The sequence below is a fragment of the Piliocolobus tephrosceles genome, chromosome 9 (genome assembly GCF_002776525.5).
Source record: "Piliocolobus tephrosceles isolate RC106 chromosome 9, ASM277652v3, whole genome shotgun sequence".
In the NCBI taxonomy this organism is placed as follows: Eukaryota; Metazoa; Chordata; class Mammalia; order Primates; family Cercopithecidae; genus Piliocolobus; species Piliocolobus tephrosceles.
In genome coordinates, this window is record NC_045442.1 from 69,457,007 (window position 1) to 69,480,991 (window position 23,985).

The following is a 23,985-nucleotide window of genomic DNA, read 5'->3' on the forward strand; positions in this document are numbered from 1 at the left end:
GATTTCAAAACAAAAGTCAACAATAAATGAAATTACTTCTTTTTTAGTCAAAGAATTCAGGATTTCGACTAAATTAACTCTTCAAACCAAAGGCACCCAGGCAAAATCTAGTTACAACACTGAACACCTGGTTTCCTGGGAACTGAATTTATCACTAATTTTATTATTTCTACAGATGGTGGCAATATTGCCTTACTCAGGAATCTCTTCAGACTCACCATCTGACATATCCTTAAGGACCAGATTCTCCAACTCACTCCACTCAGTATTCAGACGTTTCATTAATTTGAATGCATTTACTGGATGACCAACAAATCCTTCTGGATCTTTTGTCGCTGTACTAGTTAGCCGATCTAACTTCTCTGCCCATCTACAGATGTAAAACATAAAAACTGAGAATAGGTATATTTCATAGGGAAAAACACAATTTAGTGAAACGCTCAGAAAAAATAATGACTAGAAGTTTTTGAGTTAAACTATACCTATAGCTTCTTTTTAAAGTAAAATTATAAGGTCTCTTTAAAAAGCAAGATCCTCTTGGCAGAATCAATACAACTATAGGACTTTTTGTTTTAGTTTTGTTTCTCCCAAATGGTTACAGTACATGGAACCTCCCTGTCTTAGTAAAAGTTGTGACTGAATCCCTCTAGTAAAAGTCTAAAAACTCATTTCCTCATAGGTTACAGGGCCAAATAACTGATTATTACAAACTACAAATTAGCCCAACCCAAATTCAATTACATGTTCATTTAAATCAACTTATACTAAGTCTTTACTTCCAGTTTCTAGAAACTATATCTTAAAATGAAAAAACTGAACACTCAGCTACTCATTAAATAAAAGACAGGAATTCTCAGGTCAGGATTAACTATGAACATGAGTCAATTAAATTCATATTTGAGAAAAACTGTATCAATTAAATAACACTAACCATACTTATCACTATAATCTCTACAGTGGAACCATGGGAGTAAAGGATAAGTAGAATTGGAAAATTGCAGCAGCAGGTGGGTTGACTAAGAGGTTAGAGGAGGATAGAAGATATTAGCAATACTTTTAAAATTATCAGTCAGGCTGGGTGCAGTGGCTCACACCTGTAATCCCAGTACTTTGGGAGGCCAAGGCGGGCGTATCACCTGAGGTCAGGAGTTCGAGACCAGCCTGGCCAACATGGCAAAACCCCGTCTCTACTAAAAATACAAAAATTACCCAGGCGTGGTGGCGCACACCTGTAGTCCCAGCTACTCGGGAGGCTGAGGCAGGAGAATCACTTGAACCTGGAAGGTGGAGGTTGCAGTGAGCCGAGATCATGTCACTGCACTCCAGCCTGGGCAACAGAACAAGACTCTGTCTCAAAAAAAAAAAAAATTATTAGTCAACTTCCCATATCCATCCGTTTTTTTTTTTTTTTTTTTTTGAGATAGTCTCTTGCTCTGTAGCCCAGGCTGGAGTGCAGTGGCACAATCCTGGTTCACTGCAGCCTCCACCTCCCGGGTTCAAGTGATTCTCCTACCTTAGCCTCCCAAGCAGCTGGGATTACAGGCATGTGCTACCACACCCAGCTAGTTTTGTATTTTCAGTAGAGACAGGTTTTCACCACGTTGGCCAGGCTGGTCTCGAACTCCTGGCCTCAAGTGATCCACCCTCCTCGGCCTCCCAAAGTGCTGGATTACAGGCATGAGCCACTGCACCTAGCCAATATCTATCCATATTCTTATCTCAACCCATATTCTTCCATGTGAAAGTTGGCCCAAGTCTAACTTGTTCTCTATACTCCTATTTTAGCCATTTCAACCGGCTTTGTAAGGTTCAAAAATGGGTTTCATTTCTACTTAAAGAATATTTTAGCTCAAGAAAGAAAACATCCAGGTTTAGTCAGAGTCATAATAAGTAAACATTTTGCTTACTTTTTTATTTGTTCTAACTTGTCCTCTTCTGCCTTAATATAATCTTTCAGGGAAGTCACCAGATCTTTCTCAGTATGAATCAAATCAGTCATCTGACCTAGTAGAAGGGGAAGAAGGTTATCAAATACTCATATCCTTCAACACAGGTATGTTAAGAATAAGAATGATTGACACTGTTTCATTCTATGAGACAATTTAACTGGCATGAATCAAATATGCTGGAGACGATCTTTTCTTCCTTTTTACCAGATAAACCAAAATAAAGCCAAAAACTTCTAATCAAGAGTTCCAGTTCTAATTTTCAAGCCACTTAATTTTGCAAGCTTTAGACTATGCTGGCAAATTGTCTTTACATCTACAAATGTATTTTTAAATTGCAAATCAACACTACTTTCCAAAAATTAATGTTTCTTCACCTTTACTTATTTATTTCTCAAACCCTTTACCTTTGTTTTTGAGACTAATTAGAATTAAATTTTTATTTAATAAATAAAAGCCACACTAAAAAAGCTTCAAATAATCTGTTTATGTACAACAGGATGCGAGAACCCATCATTTCATATACTGGAATCAAGAGTCATAAGTATATACTTATGGGCCAGGCGTGGCAGCTCACGCCTGTTGTAATCCCAGCACTTTGGAGGCCCAGCCAGGAGAATCCCTTGAGACCAGGAGTTGAAGACCAGCCTGGCCAACATGGTGAGACCCTGTCTCTATTCAAAATAATCATGATAAAATATTTTTTAAGTTATAATACAAAAAAAAACTGGTGTTCACAGTAGATTCTTAAGTGGAAAAAGCAGATTAGATACATATGCAGTATATTACTCGTATATCTGCATTGAGAAAGACTAAGTATACGCATTAAATTATTTTAACCTGTATATGTATCATTTTTATAATAAAAAAATTAAAGAAAATACGAAATTATTTAAAAAGGACCTTTTAAAGGGGCAGCGAATAAACCTATATTCTGGGAATACACTGTATTTGTTTTTGCTGATTTTAAACACTAAAAAATGGAAATTAAAAAATGCAAAACCAAAAAAATCAACAAGTAGTAAGACTTACCAATTGAAGTAAAAAAGCCTGGATGAGCCAAAGACTGGGGAAGCAGAATTCCTATAATTAATATATACCAGATCATCTTGGAACACTTCATTTTACAGGATCACACACCTACAACAGAAATAGAGAAATGCAGCCATTACTTAAAAAATACAAAAGGAGGGAAGGAAAAGTTCCTTATCTATTATTTCTATGAAAAAGTAAAAGATTCCAAGGTTGCCCATAAAATTGATGTTAGTTATTATCAACTGTGTAATAATTTAATAATAGCTACTATCTTGTTTTTCATATAATTAGAGTATTGCCATGACATTTATTTTTTGTGGTTTTGTTCTGTTTCTTTTTTTTTGAGATAGAGTCTCTGTCGCCCAGGCTGGAGTCCAGTGGTGTGATCTTGGCTCACTGCAACCTCCGCCTCCCAGGTTCAAGCAATTCTCATGCCTCAGCCTCCCAAGTAGTTGGGACCAAAGGTGTGTGCCACCACACCTCGTTAACTTTTTGTCTTTTTAGCAGAGACAAGGTTTTGCTATGTTGGCCAGGTTGGTCTCGAACTCCTGGCCTCAAGTGATACACCCGCCTCAGCCTCCCAAAGCACTGGGATTATAAGCATGAGCCACTGCACCCATATTAGAGAAGAATGTATGTTTGTTATCACCTGATAATTTGTGCTTAAAAATTCATGCTTAGTTTGTTCTCCTTAGTCACTATTACAATTAGAGTAAATGAATAGCAGGTGGTTTTTTTGTACAGCCTGAAAAACAAGTTTTCTCTGTGATTTGGACCTATCCCATGAATTTCCCATAAAAATATACCAACTTATCTATTTAAATATTAAAAATTACCAAACATTTTCAAAATGTTAGAATATATTTTAAAGGAAAAAGATTTCAGAGCTGATTAATCCTTAAAATTCCTAATTTGTTCCATCTTTTTCATATATATATATATGTATGTATTTTTGAGACAGTCTCAAACTCCTGACCTCAGGTGATCTGCCCGCCTCATCCTTCCAAAGTTTTGGGTGGATGGGCTGGTGCATGAGCCATGGCACCTAGCCCATCTTTTTCCTATAACTTAACTTTTTAAAATAAATTCAATCAAAAGTTGTAGATTTGGGGGCAATAAAATGTTCTAAAATTGACTGGCCAGGCACAGTGGCAGGTGCCTGGAGTCCCAGCTACTTGGGAGACTGAGGCAGGAGGATCACTTGAACCCAGGAGTTCAAAGCCAGCTTGGGCAAGATAGTAAGACCCCATCTTTAAAAAACAAATGAATAAATGAAATAAAATTGACTGTGGTAACTGACTGATGGTGGAATGACTCTGTGAAAGTACTAAAAACCATTGAATCATTAATACTAAATGGGTGAATTATAAGGTATATGAATTATATTGCAATGACACTGTTCTCTTGGTTTGGTTTTTTAAGAGACAGGGGTCTTGCTATATTGTCCAAGTTGAACTCAAACTCCTGGGCTCAAATGATCCTCCCACCTCAGCCTCCTGAGTAGCTGGAAATACAGGTCTGCACCACTGCGCATGTCTTTTTTTTTTTTTTTTTTTTTTAAAGTTGTAGAGAATCCAAAATGAATAAATAGCCATGTCCATTTAAACAAGTATTTTCTCTCAAAGGACCCAGACTTCAGTTTTGTTTCTCTTATCAACTGTGTTCTATGTAAAAAACAAAAAAACAAAAAAAAACTTAGCCTAAGACATGTCTGTGGCCTCTATTCTTTCTTTTTTTAAACCTGGCAGCAAAGCCCATTTGTGTTTTTGCTCTATATCCATGGTAGCACTGTCTTTTCTAGTGAGGATTCTTCACGGCAAATGAGGATATAAACTAACCAACAGAAAGGCTTTACCTCACTTTCCCAGATGCCCTGCTAGCACTCTTCTCTTGCTCCTTCTCCCCTACAAACATGAACTTTGTCTTTCTTATTACTTTACAGGAGAATAAGTTACCATTACAATATAGTTTGCTTCAGTAACAGGCTCCCATTGGTTAAACTGACTTGTCAACCTGTTTCTCTTTGTGCAGGCCCCTCTGACTCGTCTTCCTATGTGACATGAGCTAAACCAAAAGGCTCAAGTTCAGACTGAAAGCTCCCCATTCTACAAGAGCTAAAAAATAACCCCACCGTCCCCCTAACTTGAATCTCAATAAAAACAGATCACCACAAAAATTGGAAGTACTCCTTAGTCTCCTCCCTCGAGTTTGCGGCAAACTTCCAGATATTTCCAGAACCACAAAGTAATGAAATACACTGCTCTTTTGGCTACGTTACAGTGATTTGGGGAAGGCTTCTAGAATGTAGCAGATGTAGACACTTCCTATCCTGGGCTCCTGCCAAAGCCCAAGGCTTTTTGAAAAGCCTGAGCTGTCTGAAGAGTCTAGAATTTTCCATTTAAACAGATTTCTATTCTAATTTTCTTCATGGATAAATGCTATTTGCAGAAAATACAAATGTTTTCACTGTACTAACAGAAGGCTAATCACAAATGTTGTCTAAACTTTTAACTCTGATAAGAGAGTTTAGATTTGTCAGAAAACAGGTTATTTTGCCATTGTTAAAATATATTGTCACTAAAGTTTTTTGTCATCTCTCATTGTCCTTAAATCTCACAAGGAATTAAAAACCATTAGCCTACAGAAATAACTAAAAATAACCAGCTTAAGTAGTATTTTTCTTCAAATAGCATGAAAATATTTTAAGAATGACAGAACCTATGTAAAAATTCAAAACAATCATAGAAAGAATAAGTATCTTTACCGTACATCATGTTTCAAAATAAATTCTAGATGGATTACATAGTTATAATCAACAAAACAAAGTAAAACAAACAGCAACAACAGAATAGTTATCAGATCTCTAAAAGCAGAGAATTTCTAAACTTAAAAATAAGAAAATGCCCGGGCACAGTGGTTCATACCTGTAATCCCAGTACTTTGGGAGGCCAAGGCAAGAGGATCGCTTGAGCTCAGGAGTTTGAGACCAGATTGGGCAACATAGCAAGACCTCATCTCTACAAAAAAAAAAAAAAAAAAAATCAAAAAATTAGCTGGGCATGGTGGCATACACCTGTGGTCCCAGCTACTTGGGAGGTTAATGCAGGAGGATCACTTGAGACCAGGAGGTTGAGGCTGCAGTGAGCCATGATCTTGTCACTGCTCTCCAGCCTGGACAACAAAGTGAGACCTCATCTAAAAAAAAAAAGAGAGAGAGAGAAAGAAAACAACCTATCAAAAGCCAGATGGAATTTGAATACACAAAATAAGCTTATGTGTGGGGGGGAAAAAAACTTTAAAACTCAAACTAGAAAATCATTTAAAGAAAATAGACCACTTTTAAGGAGCTCATACAAATCAATAAGAAAACCACTAAGATGTTAATAGACAAGTGGATAAAGAACTTGGAACTCACAAAAAGGAAAATTTGTTAGCTCAACAAAAAATGCTCAAACTTATTAGTAATTAATGACATAAAATAAGACACCATTTTTGCCCATCAAGTGAACAATTAACAAGCAAAATTATTTAATGTTGTTATATGCCAAGAAACTTAAAATGAACACATCCATTAACTTGTAGAGTTAAATGAAAAAACAAGATTTAAAAATTATCACACAACCTTGGTGGAATCTATGCTAAGATTATGTTTTCATTACCACAACACAAAGTTATAAATAAATTAACACTGGTCAAAACAAAGAAAAAATTAACATCATAATATGGTCATAACTATGCAAGAACATATGCAGAGGAAATTCACCAAAGTGTAATTGTCTCTGGGTAGCAAAACAGTAGATAATTTTCTTTCTTTTTTTTTTTTTTGAGACACAGTCTCATTCTGTTGCCCAGGCTGGAGTGTAGTAGCGTAGTCTCGGCTCACTGCCACCTCTGTCTCCCGGGTTAAAGCGATTCTCCTGCTTCAGCCTCCCAAGTAGCTGGGATTATAGGCACCTGGCAACATGCCTGGCTAATTTTTGTATTTTTAGTACAGACGGGGTTTTGCCATGTTGGCCAGGCTGGTCTCAAACTCCTGACCTCACATGATCTGCCCGCCTCGGTCTCCCAAAGTGCTGGGATTACAGGTGTGAGCCACCACGCCCAGCTGGTAATTTTCTTTTATATCTCTGCATTTTCCAGACCTCCTATAATACATTTTTATAGTAACAAAAAAATTAACTTCGTACAAAATAATAAACCTAAACCATTAACTCTCATATTAAGATACCCTAAACCTTTTAAGAAGTAGTTAATTACTCTCTAACAAAAGAGTAACTAACAAATAATATAAGGTTTTGAGCATGTTCCATTTTCTAGTTCTATAAGCCTCTACATTTCACTTTCTCTTTTTCAAAGATACTTAAGCCTAAACTGGGTACAGTGGCTCATGCCTGTAATCCCAACATATTGGGAGGCTAAGGCGGGAGGATCACTGGAGGCCAGGAGTTTGAAACCAGCCTGGGCAACACAAGGAAACCCCAATTCGATAAAAAAAAAATTTTTTTTAAATAGCCAGGTGTGGTGGTAGTCCCAGCTACTCAGTAGGTTGAGGCTGGAGGATCACTTGAACCTGGGAGGTAGAGGCTGCAGTGGGCCATGAATGCGCTACCGCACTCTAGCCTGGGTGACAGAGACTCTGTACCCATAAAAGTAACAGTAAGGACAGGTGCGGTGGCTCACGCCTGTAATCCCAGCACTTTGGGAGGCCAAGGTGGATGGATCACCTGAGGTGAGGAGTTCAAGGACTAGCCTGGCCAACATGGTAAAACCCCGTCTCTACCAAAAATACAAAAATTAGCCGGGCATGGTGGCAGGCGCCCGTAATCCCAGCTACTCAGGAGGATGAGGCAGGAGAATCACTTGAACCCAGGAGGCGGAGGTTGCAGTGAGCTGAGATCGCGCCACTGTACTCCAGCCTGGGTGACAGAGCGAGACTCCGTCTCAAAAAAAAAAAAAAAGTTTTGTTTGTACAATATGCATTTCAGATTTCTTAAACTTAAATATAAATTATGAAGTGAAGTAAGTAAGGCAAACAATTCCAAATTCAGCAGTTTTCATGAAACTTCATTCAAGACTAATTGTGTTGTTTCAGAGACAGGGTCCGGCTCTGTTGCCCAGTCTGGAGTACAGTGGAGCAATCACAGTTCACTGCAGCCTTGACCTCCAGGGTTCAAGTGATCCTTCCACCTCAGATTCCTGAGTAGCTTGGACTACAGGCTTGTGCCACCATGACCGGTCAATTTTTTAAATTTCTTTTATTTCTTGTAGAGTTGGGATCTCCTTATGTTGCCCAGGCTGGTCTCCAACTCATGGACTCAAGCAGTCTTCCTGCCTGAGCTTCCCAATGTGCTGGGATTACAGGTATGAGTCACCGTGTCCAGCCCAAGAATGAATTTTACACAGCAGTTATACTACTTAAAAAATGATTATTTGAGGGAAAAAACTGGCATTCTCTTTAGAAAATGACCGTTATATACAAAGAATAACCAATCACAGGAAACAATTTTAAAAAGCTTATTTGCAACAGCAACACATTGCCTGGGAATAAACAAGAAAACTTTAAATTTGCCCTAAAATTAACATATTAAGACCATTTTGAAGTTTAAGACAATAAACTGGCCAGGCTTGGTAGTTCATGCCACCGAGGTGTAATCCCAGCACTTTGGGAGGCCAAGATGGAAGGATCACTTGAGCTTGAGAGTTCAAGACCAGCCTTGGCAACATGGTGAAACTCAATTGTTACAAAAAAAACACAAATATTAGCCAGGCATGGTGGCATGCTCCTGCAGTCCCAGCAACTCAGGAGGCTGAGGTGGAAGGATTGCTTGAGCCCAGGAGGCAGATTGTGCCACTGCACTCCAGTCTGGGCGACAGAGTGAGTCCATCTCACTAAAAAAAAGAAATTAGGCCGGGCGCGGTGGCTCAAGCCTGTAATCCCAGCACTTTGGGAGGCCGAGACGGGCGGATCACGAGGTCAGGAGATCGAGACCATCCTGGCTAACACGGTGATACCCCGTCTCTACTAAAAAATACAAAAAACTAGCCGGGCGAGGTGGTGGGCACCTGTAGTCCCAGCTACTCCAGAGGCTGAGGGAGGAGAATGGCGTAAACCCGAGAGGAGGAGCTTGCAGTGAGCTGAGATCTGGCCACTGCACTCCAGCCTGGGTGACAGAGCCAGACTCCGTCTCAAAAAAAAAAAAAGAAATTATCTTCATAACTTTGGATTAGGCAATTAATCATAACACTTAGGCAACAGTTTCTTAGATATGACACCTAAAGCACAAGAAGCCAAAGAAATAAACAAATTGAACTTTGTCAAAATCTAAAAGTGCTGTGCTTCAAGAAAGTGAAGACAACATAAAAAAGTATTTGCAAATCACATTTCTGATAGTATCAGGTTTAGTATCCAAATATATAAAGAACTCAGAACTCAATAATTTTTTTTTTTTTTTTTTTTGAGACAGAGTTTTGCTCTTGTTGCCCAGGCTGCAGTGCAATGGCACAATCTCAGCTCACTGCAACCTCCACCTCCTGGGTTCAAGCAATTCTCCTGCCTCAGCCTCCCGAGTAGCTGGAATTACAGGCACAAGCCACCACGCCTGGCTAATTTTGTATTTTTAGTAGAGACGGGGTTTCTCCATGTTGGTCGGGCTGGTCTCGAACTCCCGACCTCAGATGATCTGCCCGCCTTGGCCTCCCAAAGTGCTAGGATTACAGTTGTGAGCCACCGCACCCGGCCAGTAATTTTTTTTTAATGGGCAAAAGATTTGAATAGACATTTCTCCAAAGAGGCAAGTACATGAGAAGATGTTCAACATCATTCATCATTATGAAAATGCAAATCAATTCCACAATGAGATACCACTTCACTGCCACTTTGATAGCTACAGTAAAAAATGATTAGTGGGTACAGTGGCATACACCTGTAGTTCCATCTACTTGGGAGACTGAGGCAGGAGGATCACTGGAGTCTAGGAGTTTGAGCATGTAAGTGCACTATAATTGCACCTGAGAATGGCCACTGTACTCCAACCTGGGCAACACAGTGAGACTTCATCTCTTTAAAACAAAAAGTGACACACAATTACAAGTATTGACAAGGACAGGGAGAAACTGGAACTCTGATACATTGCTGGTAGAAATGTAAAATGAGGCAGTTGGTCTGGAAAACAGTTTAGTTCCTCAAAAAAGCTAAACAGAGTAACCATATGGCCCAGATATTTCACTCATAGGTCTATACCCAAAAGAAATGAGAACACATGTCCACACAAAAACTTGTACATGAATGTTCATGGCAGCAGCATTATCCTATTCATAATAGCCGAAAGGGTGGAAATAACCCAAATATCCATTAGTGGGTAAACAAAGTGTGGTTCTATCCGTACAATGGAATATTATTTGGCTATAAACAGAAATGAAGTACTGATACATGTTATAACACAAATGAACCTTGAAAACATTAAGTAAAATAATCTCTAGAGACAAAAAGTAGATTAGTGGTTGCCCAGGGCTAGGCAAGGGACAATGGGAGTGACTGCTACTGGGTCTGGGGTTTCTTTTTGGAGTGAAATAAATGTTTTAAAATTGATTGTTGTGGTAACAAAACTGTGAATATATTAAAAGTCACTGAAATGCATACTTCAAAGGGAAAATTGTATGGTACAAGAATTATTACTCAATAAAGCTGTTTTAAAAAATTAAAAAGAAAACAGGCTGGGAGCGGTGGCTCATGCCTGTAATCCTGGCACTCTGGGAGGCCGAGGCAGGCAGACTACTTGAGATCAGGAGTTCAAGACCAACCTGGCCAACATGGTGAAACCCCATCTCTACTAAAAATACAAAAATTAGCCGGGCGTGGTGGCACAAGCCTGTAAATCCCAGCTAATCGGGAGGCTGAGGCAGGAGAACTGCTTGAACCCAGGAGGCGGAGGTTGCAGTGAGCCGATATTGTGTCACTGCACTCCAGCCTGGGCAAGAGAGTGAGACTCCATCTCAAAAAAACGGAAGTCAACCTAAGTTCTCATTTCACTTGGGTAAATACCTAGGAGTGGCAATGTTGGGTCATGTTACAAGTGTATATTTACCTTCATAAAAAACTGCCAAACATTTCTCCACAGTAGCTATACTATTTGCCCTCCCAACAGCAAAGGAAGAAAGTTTCCACTGGTCCACATTCTTACCAGCATTTTGTATTGCCGTTTTTTCCTTAGTTTCTCTTAATATCTTAATTTTCACAATAGACATATAGTGGTATCTCATTATGGGTTTAATTTGCAATTCCACATTACTAATGATGTTTAATGCCTTTTTATTTTTTATTTTTGAGACAGAGTCTCACTCTGTCACCCAGGCTGGAATGCAGTGGCACAACCTTGTCTCACTGTAACCTCCGCCTCCTGGGTTCAAGTGATTCTCGTGTCACAGTCTCCCAGGTAGCTGGGATTACAGGCACGTGCCACCACATCTAATTTAATCTTGTACTTTAGTGGAGACAGGGTTTCGCTATGTTGGCAGGGCTGGTCTTGAACTCCTAACCTCAGGTGATCCGCCCACCTCAGCCTCCCAAAGTTCTGGGATTACAGGCATGAGCCACCATGTCCAGCCTATGTTTAACACCTTTTGGGGTGTTTATCTGCTGTTCATACACCTTCCTGCATAGTGTCTACTCAAATCTTTTGCTCTTTTAAATTAAGTTGTTTACTTACTGAATTTTTTTTTAATAGAGATGGGGTCTCACTATGTTGCCCAGGCTGGTCTCAAACTCCTGGACTTTCAAGCAATCCTCCAGTCTTGGCCTCCCAAAGTGCTGGGATTACAGAAGTAAGCCACCATGCCCAGCTTTGAGTTCCTTATACAGTCTATTTTTGGTCAGATATGCGATGGGGAATATTTTCTCCCAGTCTGTGAAGTCTTTTTATTCTCTCAACAGAGAGTTTGGAAGAACAGAAGTTCTTAATTTTGATGAAGTCTAATTTATCAGTTTGCTCATTTATGAATCATGTTCTCGGTATCATGTTCAAGAAATCTCCACCTGACCCATGGTCAAAAATATTTTTGTCGGCCGGGCGCAGTGGCTCAAGCCTGTAATCCCAGCACTTTGGGAGGCCGAGATGGGTAGATCACGAGGTCAGGAGATCGAGACTATCCTGGCTAATACGGTGAAACCCTGTCTCTACTAAAAAATACAAAAAACTAGTGGGGCGAGGTGGTGGGCGCCTGTAGTCCCAGCTACTCAGGAGGCTGAGGCGGGAGAATGGCCTAAACCCGGGAGGCGGAGCTTGCAGTGAGCTGAGATCTGGCCACTGCACTCCAGCCTGGGCAACAGAGCAAGACTCTGTCTCAAAAAAACAGTATTTTTGTCCAGCCGGGCACGGTGGCTCATGCCTGTAATCCCAGCACTTTGGGAGGCCGAGACGGGCGGATCACGAGGTCAGGAGATCAAGACCATCCTGGCTAACACAGTGAAACGCCGTCTCTACTAAAAATACAAAAACTTAGCCGGGTGTGGTGACGGACGCCAGTAGTCCCAGCTACTTAGGAGGCTGAGGCAGGAGAATGGTGTGAGCCTGGGAGGCAGAGCTTGCAGTGAGCCGAGATCCCGCCACTGCACTCCAGCCTGGACAACAGAGCGAGACTCTGTCTCAAAAAATATATATTTTTTTTCCTATGTTTTCTTTCAAATATTTTATAGCTGTACATTTTACTTCACAATCTATGAACCTGTTTAAAATAGAAATGGGTCTCACTCTATCGCCAAGGCTAGTCTCAAACTCCTGTGCTCAAGCAATCCTCCTGCCTCAACCTCCCAAAATGCTGGGATTACAAATGTGAGCGACCAGACCCAGCCTATGAACCATTTTGAACTAATTTTTGCATAGAGTGTGAAGTACAGATTAAAGCTCTAATAAAGAAAAAGATTTCATTCTGATGTTTGAGTGCGGATTGCTTTCAAGTCCCACACCTCTCTCCCTTTTGTCTCACATGTGGGTAAGTCTAAGAAAGCTCAGGTATTCCCTCCCCTGGTATTGCTGTGAAGTTGAAACCATGTAAATACCACACATGGGAACCATCAAACAATTTCCACCTTCTGGTCACAATGAAAACCAAAGCCACCCACCCTGTTTCACTTTTGCTTCATTCTGGACTAAACCTAAGTCCTTGACCTTGAGGAATCCTTTTGCTGTTTACTGTGTAAGTAAACTTTATTTCATATCCATTGGTGGATTCATGTCATTTGTCCCTATATTCATATAAATTCCTGGGCAAGGGACTGCTCAGTGTCCAACAGTGGATACTTGGTGTCCAAATAAAACAAAGATTCTTGTTTTTCTTTGCATATGAATATTCAACTGTTCCATACTATCCTCTATTGAATTGCCCTTACACTGTTTCAAAATGAACTGACAATTTTTGTGTGACTAGATTCTCTATTTTGTTCAATTGATCTGTATGTCTATCTTTTCTCCAATGATAGTTCTCAGCTATTCATTCTTGGGTTTTACTGAAATTCCAAAAATCAAAGAACTTTGATTCCTGTAATGGAAATATCTAGAGAAACTTGTGTTTAACTGACTCTGCAGAGATGAAGGCCAAATTCTCATATGTACCTATAGCATTACTCAAATACTATTCTTAGTACAAAAAAGTTAAATATACTCTTATCTCTGAATATGAGCTATTCAGACCAAGCCCACTCAGGTCAGAGTAAAATACTCAAAAGCTAGCTTTAGCAGTCCCTTTCCTCCTAACAAATGGATTATTGCTCTGAGGCCCAGGTATACTCAGCTTCATCCCTCCCAAGGCTATTCTACCAAAATTCCACTTTTATTTACCCCAGTCTACCCCTTCTCTTTCTAGCCTTCAATTCTCTCTCTATTCTAATGCCAGATCCAATTTCTCAAGTTGAGGTAAAGACAGACAAAATAAGACCATATATACTATAATAGGGATAAATGAATTAGTGGTTGCAGAGGATGTGAATCTAGATATGCATTTCCATTCAGTGCTACAGATTTAATATCTAGTAAAATGTTAGCCACATGGTGATACATCATGTACTTTTTATGACCTACTTCTCCTATGAAACATTTCTCATCATTCTTGATTCTCCTACAGTCTACTGGGCATATTGTAAATGCCTTTTTTTTTTTTTTTTTTTAAGAGACAGGGTCTTGCGCTATTACCAGGCGAGAGTGCAATGGTGCTATCATAGCTCACTGCATCTTCCAACTCTTGGGATCATGCAATCCTCCCACCTCAGCCTCCCAAGTAGTTACACTACAGATGTGTGCAACCTCATGCCCCATTAATCAAAAAAAATTATTTTTGTAGAGATGGGGGCTCACTATGCTGACCAGGCTGGTCTTGAACTCCTGGCCTCAAGTGATCCTCCTGCCTCAGCCTTCCAAAGTGCTGGGATTACAGGCGTTAGCCACCATGCCTGAGCAACATAGTAACGCCCTGTCTCTAAAAAAAAATTTAAATATAAATTTAAAAATTAAAAAATTGGTTAAAGTTTACTGTAGTTATACAGGTTGATAAAATAAACCACTAAATTACAGTCCTCTCTTTGCACTACTTATAATGGAGAAACAGCTCAAGTGTCCAACAAGAGAGTAAGGATGACCAGGCATGGTGGCTCACGCCTATAATCCCAACACTTTGTGGGGCAGATGGGAGAAGCACTTGAGGCCAGGAGTTCAAGACTAGCCTGGTCAACAGAGCAAGATCCCATTTCTACAAAAAATTTAAAAATTAGCTAGGCATGGTGGTGTGCACCTGGACCCCAAGCTACACCAGGAGGCTGAGGCAGAAGAAGGATTGCTTGAGCCCAGGAGTTTAAGGCTTCAGTGAGCTAAGATCACGCCACTGCACTCCGTCCTGGGCAACAGAGCAAGATCCTCTTTAAAAAAAAAAAAAAAGAGAGAGAAAGGTTGAGTGTACTAATTCCACATAATATTACTATTTAAGAAAGAAATGAATAAACAAACAAAATATGGACACATTTTTACGAAACACTAAACATGAGGAAGAGGAAGTCCCAATATAGTACCCATTCACTGACAACTAGATAAGAAGTCTGAATCTCTATAATGTATTTTTTAGCAAATATCAAACCAAATATACTAACAGTCATACTGATCATCCAAAGGAAGACAAGGAAAAAGAATGTTTTTCATCACACGGAGTTTAAAAACTGCTGGAGTAACCTAAATGAGAGTCCTTTTGAATTGCCAAAGCTTTTGTTTAGGTACAATACTTGTTTAGGTACAATACAGCTAGAGAAAAAGTAATGACAGGGCAGCTTCAATTTATACAAATAAATTTTGTTGAATAGAAACACAAAGCTTTGGCCCGGCATGGTGGCGTGATCACACCTGTAATCCCAGCACTTTGGGAGGCCGAGGCGGGCGGATCACAAGGTCAAGAGATTGACACCATCCTGGCTAACACAGTGAAACCCCATCTCTACTAAAAATACAAAGTATTATCTGGGCGTGGTAGCGGGCACCTGTAGTCCCAGCTACTCCAGAGGCTTAGGAGAATTGCGTGAACCCGGAAGGCAGAGTGGGCCCAGATTGCGCCACTGCACTCCAGCCTGGGTGACAGACCAAGACTCCATCTCAAAAAATATATATATATGCACACACACATATACTCATTTTATTTGGATTTTTTATATATATTCATATATTTATACACACACAACACATTATGGTTTAATTACAAGATTCAAGATCTCACTGCAAGAAAAGCAATAAAGCTTAATGCCAAGAGCCTGTGCAATTTATTTTTGTTTACTTCCAAGCCTGTTCCACTTTCATTATGGAAAACCAAAGATAAGTTACCATATATAGGAGAGAGCATGCAATGTGATATACTTTCACAGACTACACAATTTAGCAGTTTAACAATTCTAACAACCTATTAACTTTTGCTAAAACCCTTTTGGCAAAAATGTATTAGGGTCACCCACATATACGAGTCCAGTCAGACTTACATGCCCAAATCAATTTTCAGAAATATTCAATACTGCCTCAAGACACCTAGATACCCTTAAAGAGTAGCTTCACATCTCTTACTTTTTAGGGGTTCTTATAATAGAGTTCATGGATGGACTTGAGTGGGGGAGCAGGAAGTGACATATAACATTCCATGAAGGGTGTATTTGCATTTTCTGACCTAGGAACACAGATTCCATCAGATTCTAAAAGGATTTCATGACCTTAAAATAGTTTGAGAACCACTATTATGTATCTCACAGGTCAATCAAAGAGCAATAATTATATCCTAGTTGATAACTGGTTACTAAGTAAAATAAAGCATTCCTTCCACAGAAAGGAAGGCTCACAAGCTTTATAGCTGTCCCAGCTCTTGCTGCATCCCTGGAATAAATGCCGTCTGAACTTAATTGCCCTATTGAAAAATACTGCTTTTCAGTATACAACTTCCTCTGCAGTAACAGAAAAAGTTAACGGCTGCTTGCCGAAAAGCCAAGATTCATCGCAACAACCCAGACCACACAGGCAATATAAAACTTTTAATTGTCTTTTGCACTGTCTAATTTTTTTTGGCATAATTAAAAGTTGTACACATTTTTCATCTGTTTTACCATCTAAGTTACCAAAACACAAAATGGTGAATGTAATTATCCTCCTACCAAAGTCCTGGTTTTCAGTACTTCAAAATGAAACTCATTTCAAAATGTAAATAAAAACAGCACTACCCATTTAAAAGAGAAATGATCCTTTTCCTAGTTAGTCTATGTAAATCTAAGAGGCATTTGCCATCAGCTATCAAAAACAATGGCAGGACTTAAGGCACAACGTCCCAAAACCAAAACTGACTATGACTTTTATTAAAGGTAAGTGATAAAATCTGTTTCCCACATAAAGAAAAAAGCAAAATTTGAAGTTCACGTTTCAGATTCTTAAATTACGCTCACAAGCTTAAAAAAAAAAAAAATCACAGGGTGTGTATTCACATTTCAAATCAAGATAAAATATAGTTGAGGTTGTTCACGTTCAGCTTCTTGAATACATCCTCTTAGGATACCCATTTTCTCCATAGAAACTTGATTTTAAAAATCCCTTTAAAAGGTTTAAATTAACTTCCAATGTTCCTGCTTTGCAGACTGAATTTTTCATCTGATTATTTTAGGAAAAGACAAGCCTCATTCAAAAGCTACGTCTAAACCTAAAAGGGGAAATACGTTTCTAACCAGAACTTAAAAAAAAGAGAGTAAAAAATTGATGAAAGAACACTGCTGCCACGTCTTTGCCCCTCCCCCCCTTCACGTAGTGGCTATTTCATCCCCTCCGAGTGCATTCCAAGGGAAAGTCCAAGAACCACCGCTCTCGGAGAAACCAGAAACAGTTAAGTGGAAATTGGCAAGTCTCTTTGGTCTTTTAGATCAATTCCTACAAGAGGATCTAGCTGCTTCTTTAACTCTTTTTTAAAGAAAACAGTGCAAAATTCAAAGAGTCTTCACTCAATCCGGAATGCGTAAGATGTTAGCATCTAAACATTGAATTTGTATTCAACAGATTAGATTATTTAGGAGAAAGAGACTCATAGTTATCATACCATCCTTCCTCCCCATTGAAACATACATCCGGGGGCCAGCCATGTCATCCAACTCAAAATCCTCACACAACCATGTAATTTGTTGGACTGATGTGGACTTTTAAAAGCAGCAAATTCTCGGGAGAGAGAGCCAGAGAGACACAGAGACAGAGATTGAGAGAAGAGCTCTTATCTTTTTTAAAAAGTTGTGGGGAAGAAGAGGGAAGGAAGCTTCCCTGGCGACGAGGTGACCTGAGAGCCTACTTCCTCGGTGCTAGGAGCACAAAACTCGGCGCTCCGGGCTACGTCTGGCTGCTAATACTGCACCGCTGCGCGCAACAGATGAGTTCAGCCGGAACTTTCTGGGGAGGTCCCCCCCAGCTCCCGGCGACTTTCGATAGGGCAAAAATGCCTGGCGCGTTTCGGATTCAGCTCCAAGCCTTAAAATCCGCTCTCCACCGCCACATGCGAACCATCTGCGGCTGTGGCGGTCAAAAACCCACGCCCCGCGCTCGCGTTCCCCTTAGCCTCGTTAGGGAGGACCAGGTGCAGGGGAACTTGCAAAAAAAAAAAAAAATCAACAGGGTGATTCCTCCCCGGGAAGGAAAATTCAAGAAAGTCCTGGTCCCTGGGGCGGGGACTGAGGCTGCAGCAGCCCGAGCGGTCCGAGGCGCACCGAGGACGGAGGTGGCAAGGGGGGCAGGAAAGAGCAGGGTCGCCGGGAGTCGCGTGGCGCAGGGAGAGGGGCCGAGTCTCCCGAGGGGAAGGTACCGAGGCGCTGTGGTAACCTGGGGAAGCCCCGGCCCAGAAGTCCCACCACAGCTGGGAGGAATGGATCGCCGCAGCCGTCCAAGAAGGTCCACGGCTGCCCCGTGGCCTCAGCCTCAGTCGTCGAGGGAGAGTCATACCTGGAAAGTGGGACAGGAGGGAGGCGCGCTCTTCAGTCCCCTGTCGCCTCCACTCGGAGGTGCTACTTCCTGCCCTCAGCCCGCTGGCGGTGCAACTGGGCAGCAGAGGGAGCCCGTTAGCCCTTTTATAACCTCTAGGCCGCGACGGCAGCGCCAGGGAGGAGGCGACTGCAGCCCTCGCTACGTGAGCTCGATCACACCAGCGCTCCGGCGACTGCGCAGGCGCCAAGCCCGGGCCTCCTGCTGCCCCCACCCGTGGCCGGCCCGTGGAGTCTGAGGCTGAGAGGAGTGGGTGGGACCGGCCGCGGTGGTGTGGGTAAGCGGGCCTGGGATGTAACGCGCCTGCGCAGGGTTCTCGCCCCGCCACCGTTACCGTAGTTACCACGGGGTCCCCGCTCTTCTTCAGTTTGCCTGTTTGATTTCAGGGCCTGCGTCAGGCCTAAGCGACGAGGCCACCAGCAATAAAGTATCTTTTTTTTTTTTTTTTTTGAGACGGAGTCTCGCTCTGTCGCCCAGGCTGGAGCGCAGTGGCCGGATCTCAGCTCACGTTTACGCCATTCTCCTGCCTCAGCCTCCCGAGTAGCTGGGACTACAGGTGCCCGCCGCCACGCCCGGCTAGTTTTTTGTATTTTTTTTTAGTAGAGACGGGGTTTCACCGTGTTAGCCAGGATGGTCTCGATCTCCTGACCTCGTGATCCGCCCGTCTCGGCCTCCCAAAGTGCTGGGATTACAGGCTTGAGCCACCGCGCCCGGCCTAAAGTATCTTAAAATTGAGAAGAGGAACGTGGGAGTGTAGAAAATAACACAGAATTTTTCTAGGGTGGAAAATAATAGAGATTCTGTCTTGGTATCTCAGCTGTCTTGTCCCTAAAGGCTTTTTGCTTTGCTAAACTCCCTCTCACATCTCAGCACTCATTTTATACTAACCTTGCTCTATCTCCTACCTTTATACCTTATCAGTACATAATAGACTGAGAGCTCTATTATCTTAATAGGGTCAGGTTATCTGAATTCAAATCCTGCCTCAGTCCTGTGTGTAACAGTAGGCGTTAACAACGTCTCCGTCTCCGTATCCCTTTACTCATCCGTAAAATAGGAATGACGGTACTACCCATCTCGTAAGCTGCTTGTGAGAATAAAATGAGGTAATGTATGTAAAGCATTTAACACATGCCTCACACACACAAATGACTTGGTAAATATTAGATTTTCCAGTAACGTTAATTTATATAAGGCACCCAATGTTGCGTTTGATCTTAGTCTAACATTTGCCTTAGTTATAAAGTAACCCCAAACCAAGGGTTTCTTTATATCTCCCTGTACCATGAGGGAGAATACAATGAAGGAGATAATTTTTCCCTTGTCAGTGAAACAGAAAAATGAGTTGCTAAGACTTGTTATTCATTAAGAATTGTGGTTTCTAAAGTTTTCCATGTATGCTAAAAAGTATAGCAATAATTAACATTTGACTCTTAAAGGCAGGAGGTGAGGTTGATTACCTAGCTACAGAAAGAGAGAGGGTACTTTGGGAGCACGAGGCAACTAAAAAGTAGATATAATAATGTCTAAATCAGTGGTTCTGAAAGTATAGTCAGGGAATCCATAAGGTCAAAATTATTTTCATACTAAGACTTTATTTGTCTTTTTCACTCTAGTAACAATACAGTGAGGTCTTCCAGAGACTATATGTCTGTGATATTGCAACAGATTGAACGCAGATGCGGATATGAGAATCTTCTATTAGCCCAGACACTGAGGAGATTTGCAGAAATGTAAAATAATGCCACTCTTCTCACTAAATTCTTTTGGTTTGGAAAATAGTTATTTTTCATTAAAAATATGTTATTAGGCCAAGTGAAGTAGCTCACACCTGTAATCCCAGCACTTTGGGAGGCCGAGGCGGGAAGATCACCTGAGCCCAGGAGTTCAAAATCAGCCTGGGCAACCATGGCCAGACCCTGTCTCAAAAAGAAGTTATTTATTTTATGTTAACATATATCAGGTTTATTATTGTTGTTTTAAATGAATATTTTACGTTTGTTTTAATTCTTAATATAGTAAATGTTGATAAACGTGATCCACATAAAAGCTTTTTGGAGTCCTCAATACTTTTTAGGAGTGTAGAGTAATTATGAGACCAAAGAGGCAGGGCACGTCGTGGCTCACGCCTGTAATCCCTGCACGTTGGGAGGCCAAGGCAGACGGATCACAAGGTCAAGAGATTGAGACCATCCTGGTCAATGTGGTGAAACCCCGTCTCTACTAAAAATACAAAAATTAGCTGGGCGTGGTGGCACACACCTGTAATTCCAGCTACTCAGGAGGCTGAGGCAGGAGAATCATTTGGACCCAGGAGGCGGAGGTTGCAGTGAGCTCAGATCGCACCATTGCACTCCAGCCTGGGGACAGAGTCAGACTCCATCTCAAAAAAAAAAAAAAAAACACTGCCTCAAATGGAGCTGTAATGAACATATTCATTGGCTTTATATGGAGCTGACTCTGAAAGTTGATAGTTTACTCAGTCATTAAAATGGCCATAGACTCTGAAGCAGATTTACTGTGAAGCTAAGGAGGCTTCAACTTTAGGGGCCCTCATTTCCACTAGCCCTTTCCAAGTCCCTGGAGGGGTCCCTAGTAATATGTTTACACTGTCCTATGCTTTTGTAAAATTTGTAAAAGTAATGTATTTTAAACCACAATCTTTAGTCCTTAGTGACTTTCCTCCACCGTGTTTCTCTTTGTCTAGTGTTGGAGTGGCAAGCAAACATTTTTGAAATTTAGCTAAAGGGAAGTTGAGTTAGAAATACATTTGGTTTGAATTTACTGGGATATATTTTTATAACCCACAGTCACTTCCATGTGTAGCTAAGATTGCCAGCTGTCCCAGTGGCTTCTAAGAATACTCCAATTGCCCATTGTGCTGATCCACCCAGCATTGTAAAACAAAGGTGCAGGGCCAGAACTCTTAAAGTTATTTTAATGTGTCCGATGTTCTAGCATCAAAAACTATGTGGATAGTAGAAGAGAAGCAGGGTTGAAATTTTGGGAACCTGAAGCTAATCTGTGGGAAATTATTTCAATTATTGGATGTATAAAATTGTAAAGATTTAGCATTTATCAACACCTAGCCAAAAAAAATTTTTTTTTTTTGTTTTTTTTTTTTTTTTTTTTGAGAGACAGGGTTTCACTCTGTCACCCAGGCTGGAGTGGAGTTGCATGATCATAGCTCACTGTAACCTCCAACTACTGGGCTCCAGCAATCCTCCCACCTCCCAAGTAGCTAGGACCACAGGCATGCACGACCACGTCCAGGTTTTCTGTAGGGTTTTGTTTGCAGAGACAGGGTCTCACCATGTGTCCAGGATGTTCTTGAACTCCTGGGTTCAAGCAATCCTCCCGCCTAGGCCTCCCAAAGTGCTGAAATAACAGGCGTGAGCTGTGGGGCCCTGCCCCAAAAAGAAATTTATATTTTTTTCTCAGAACTTGATGAGGACATCCACAACAAACTATAGTTTAAAAAAATCTGACGGGTCCTGAACTCTTTAAGTCATACATGAAATAATCTATTGGAAGTGGATGTGGTGGCTCTCCCAGGTAATTCCAGAATTTTGGGAGGCCCAGGTGGGAGAATCCATTAAGGCCAGAAGTTTGAGACCAGCCAGGGCAAGATGGTGAAACCTTGTCTCTACAAAGAAAGTTTTTTTAGGCCGGGTGCGGTGGCTCAAGCCTGTAATCCCAGCACTTTGGGAGGCCGAGACGGGCGGATCATGAGGTCAGGAGATCGAGACCATCCTGGCTAACACGGTGAAACCCTGTCTCTACTAAAAAATACAAAAAACTAGCCAGGTGAGGTGGTGGGCGCCTGTAGTCCCAGCTACTGGGGAGGCTGAGGCAGGAGAATGGCATAAACCCGGGAGGCAGAGCTTGCAGTGAGCTGAGATCCGGCCACTGCACTCCAGCCTGGGTGACAGAGCGAGGCTCCATCTCAAAAAAAAAAAAAAAAGAAAGTTTTTTTAATCAATTGGGTGATGTGTGTCTGTAGTCCCAGCTATTCAGGAGGCTGAGGCTAGAGGATCAGGGTATAGGATGCAGCAAGCTGTGATCTCACTACTGCACTCCAGCCTGGGCAAAAGAAAGAGACCCTGTGTCTAAATAAATAAATAGCTTATTGGAGATTTTTCCAAACTGGACAACAAGCCTAATAATGTATCTGACATTACCAAGAATGAGTTGTGAACTTTAATCAATCACATACGCTATGTGAATTAGAAGAGAAAGAGAGTCTGGGTTAGTAATCCAAGATTCATAGAATAAATATTTCTAGAACACCTACCTTCTGTGTCAAAGACACTGCCTACTGAGCTGTGGAAGATCAAACTTTAATTAGACAATCTCCACTTTTAAGGAGCTTATAATCTTTGTTGAAAAGAATTAAAACCTATACTGTGGCAATAGAAATTCACTCATCCATAAATAATTGCCTGCCCATATAAGCCAGACTATGCTAAGTGCCAGGTAGATCATTCCTGCTGTTGTAGAATTTGGAGTCCTTTGAAGGAAACCTACAACATAAAAATGTATGTTTCAGCTGGGCACGGTGGCTTACGCCTGTAATCCAAGCACTTTTGGAGGCTGAGGCAGGTGGATCACCTGAGGTCAGGAGTTTGAGACCAGCCTGACCAATATGGTGAAACCCCACCTCTACTAAAAGTACAAAAATTAGCCAGGCATGGTGGTGTGCACCTGTGATCCCAGCTACTCCGGAGGCTGAGATAGGAGAATTGCTTGAACCTGGGAGGCAGAGGTTGCAGTAAGCTGAGATCACACCACTGCACTCTAACCTGGGCAACAGAGCAAAAAAGAAAAAAAAATGTATGTATGGACAACATTAAAAAACGCACACACACAAATATACATACATACACATTTGACAAGTGAAAATAATAAAGAAACCAGGCATGGCTCATACCTGTAATCCCAGTACTTTGGGAGGCCGAGGTGGGTGGATCACCTGAGGTCAGGAGTTCGAGACCAGCCTGGCCAACATGGTGAAACCCCCATCTCTATTAAATAAATATATACATATACACACACAAAAAATTAGATGGACATGGTTGCGCATGTCTGTAGTTCCAGCTACTTGGGAGGCTGAGGTGTAAGAACCACTTGAAACCGGGAGGTGGAGGTTGCAATGAGCTGAGATCATGCAGCTGCCCTCTAGCCTGGGTAACACAGTGAGATTCCATCTTAAAAAAAAAAAAAAAAAAAAAGGCTTGGCATGGTGGCTCACGACTGTAATCCCAGCACTTTGGGAGGCCAAGGCGGGTGGATCATGAGGTCAAGAGATTGAGACCAGCCTGGCCAACATGGTGAAACCCCGTCTCTACTAAAAATACGAAAATTAGCTGGGTGTGGTGGGCGCGTGCCTGCAGTCCCAGGTACTTGGGAGGCTGAGGCAGGAGAATCGCTTGAACCCAGGAGGCAGAGGTTGCAGTGAGCCAAGATCATGCCACTGCACTCCAGCCTGACAA

The 23,985-nt window shown here is 41.4% G+C and overlaps 1 protein-coding gene across 4 annotated transcripts in view; it reads right to left on the bottom strand.

Annotated features, from left to right (window-relative positions):
- Positions 1-18,771, bottom strand: part of P4HA1 (prolyl 4-hydroxylase subunit alpha 1) — an 89,822-nt gene extending 71,051 nt beyond the window's left edge. For 2 of the 4 annotated variants that reach the window (XM_023204976.1, XM_023204978.1), the window contains exons 1-4: positions 18,455-18,771; positions 2,979-3,086; positions 1,908-2,004; positions 219-370 (exon numbers count right to left, since the gene is read on the bottom strand). In XM_023204976.1, the coding sequence (XP_023060744.1) occupies positions 219-370; positions 1,908-2,004; positions 2,979-3,069 (340 nt within the window). In that variant the 5' untranslated portion in view covers positions 3,070-3,086; positions 18,455-18,771. Of the gene's footprint in view, positions 1-218; positions 371-1,907; positions 2,005-2,978; positions 3,087-5,905; positions 5,999-18,454 lie in introns of those variants that run through there. The other 2 variants (XM_023204977.1, XM_023204979.1) reach the window with 1 other exon arrangement.
- Between the last annotated feature and the right edge of the window lie 5,214 nt (positions 18,772-23,985).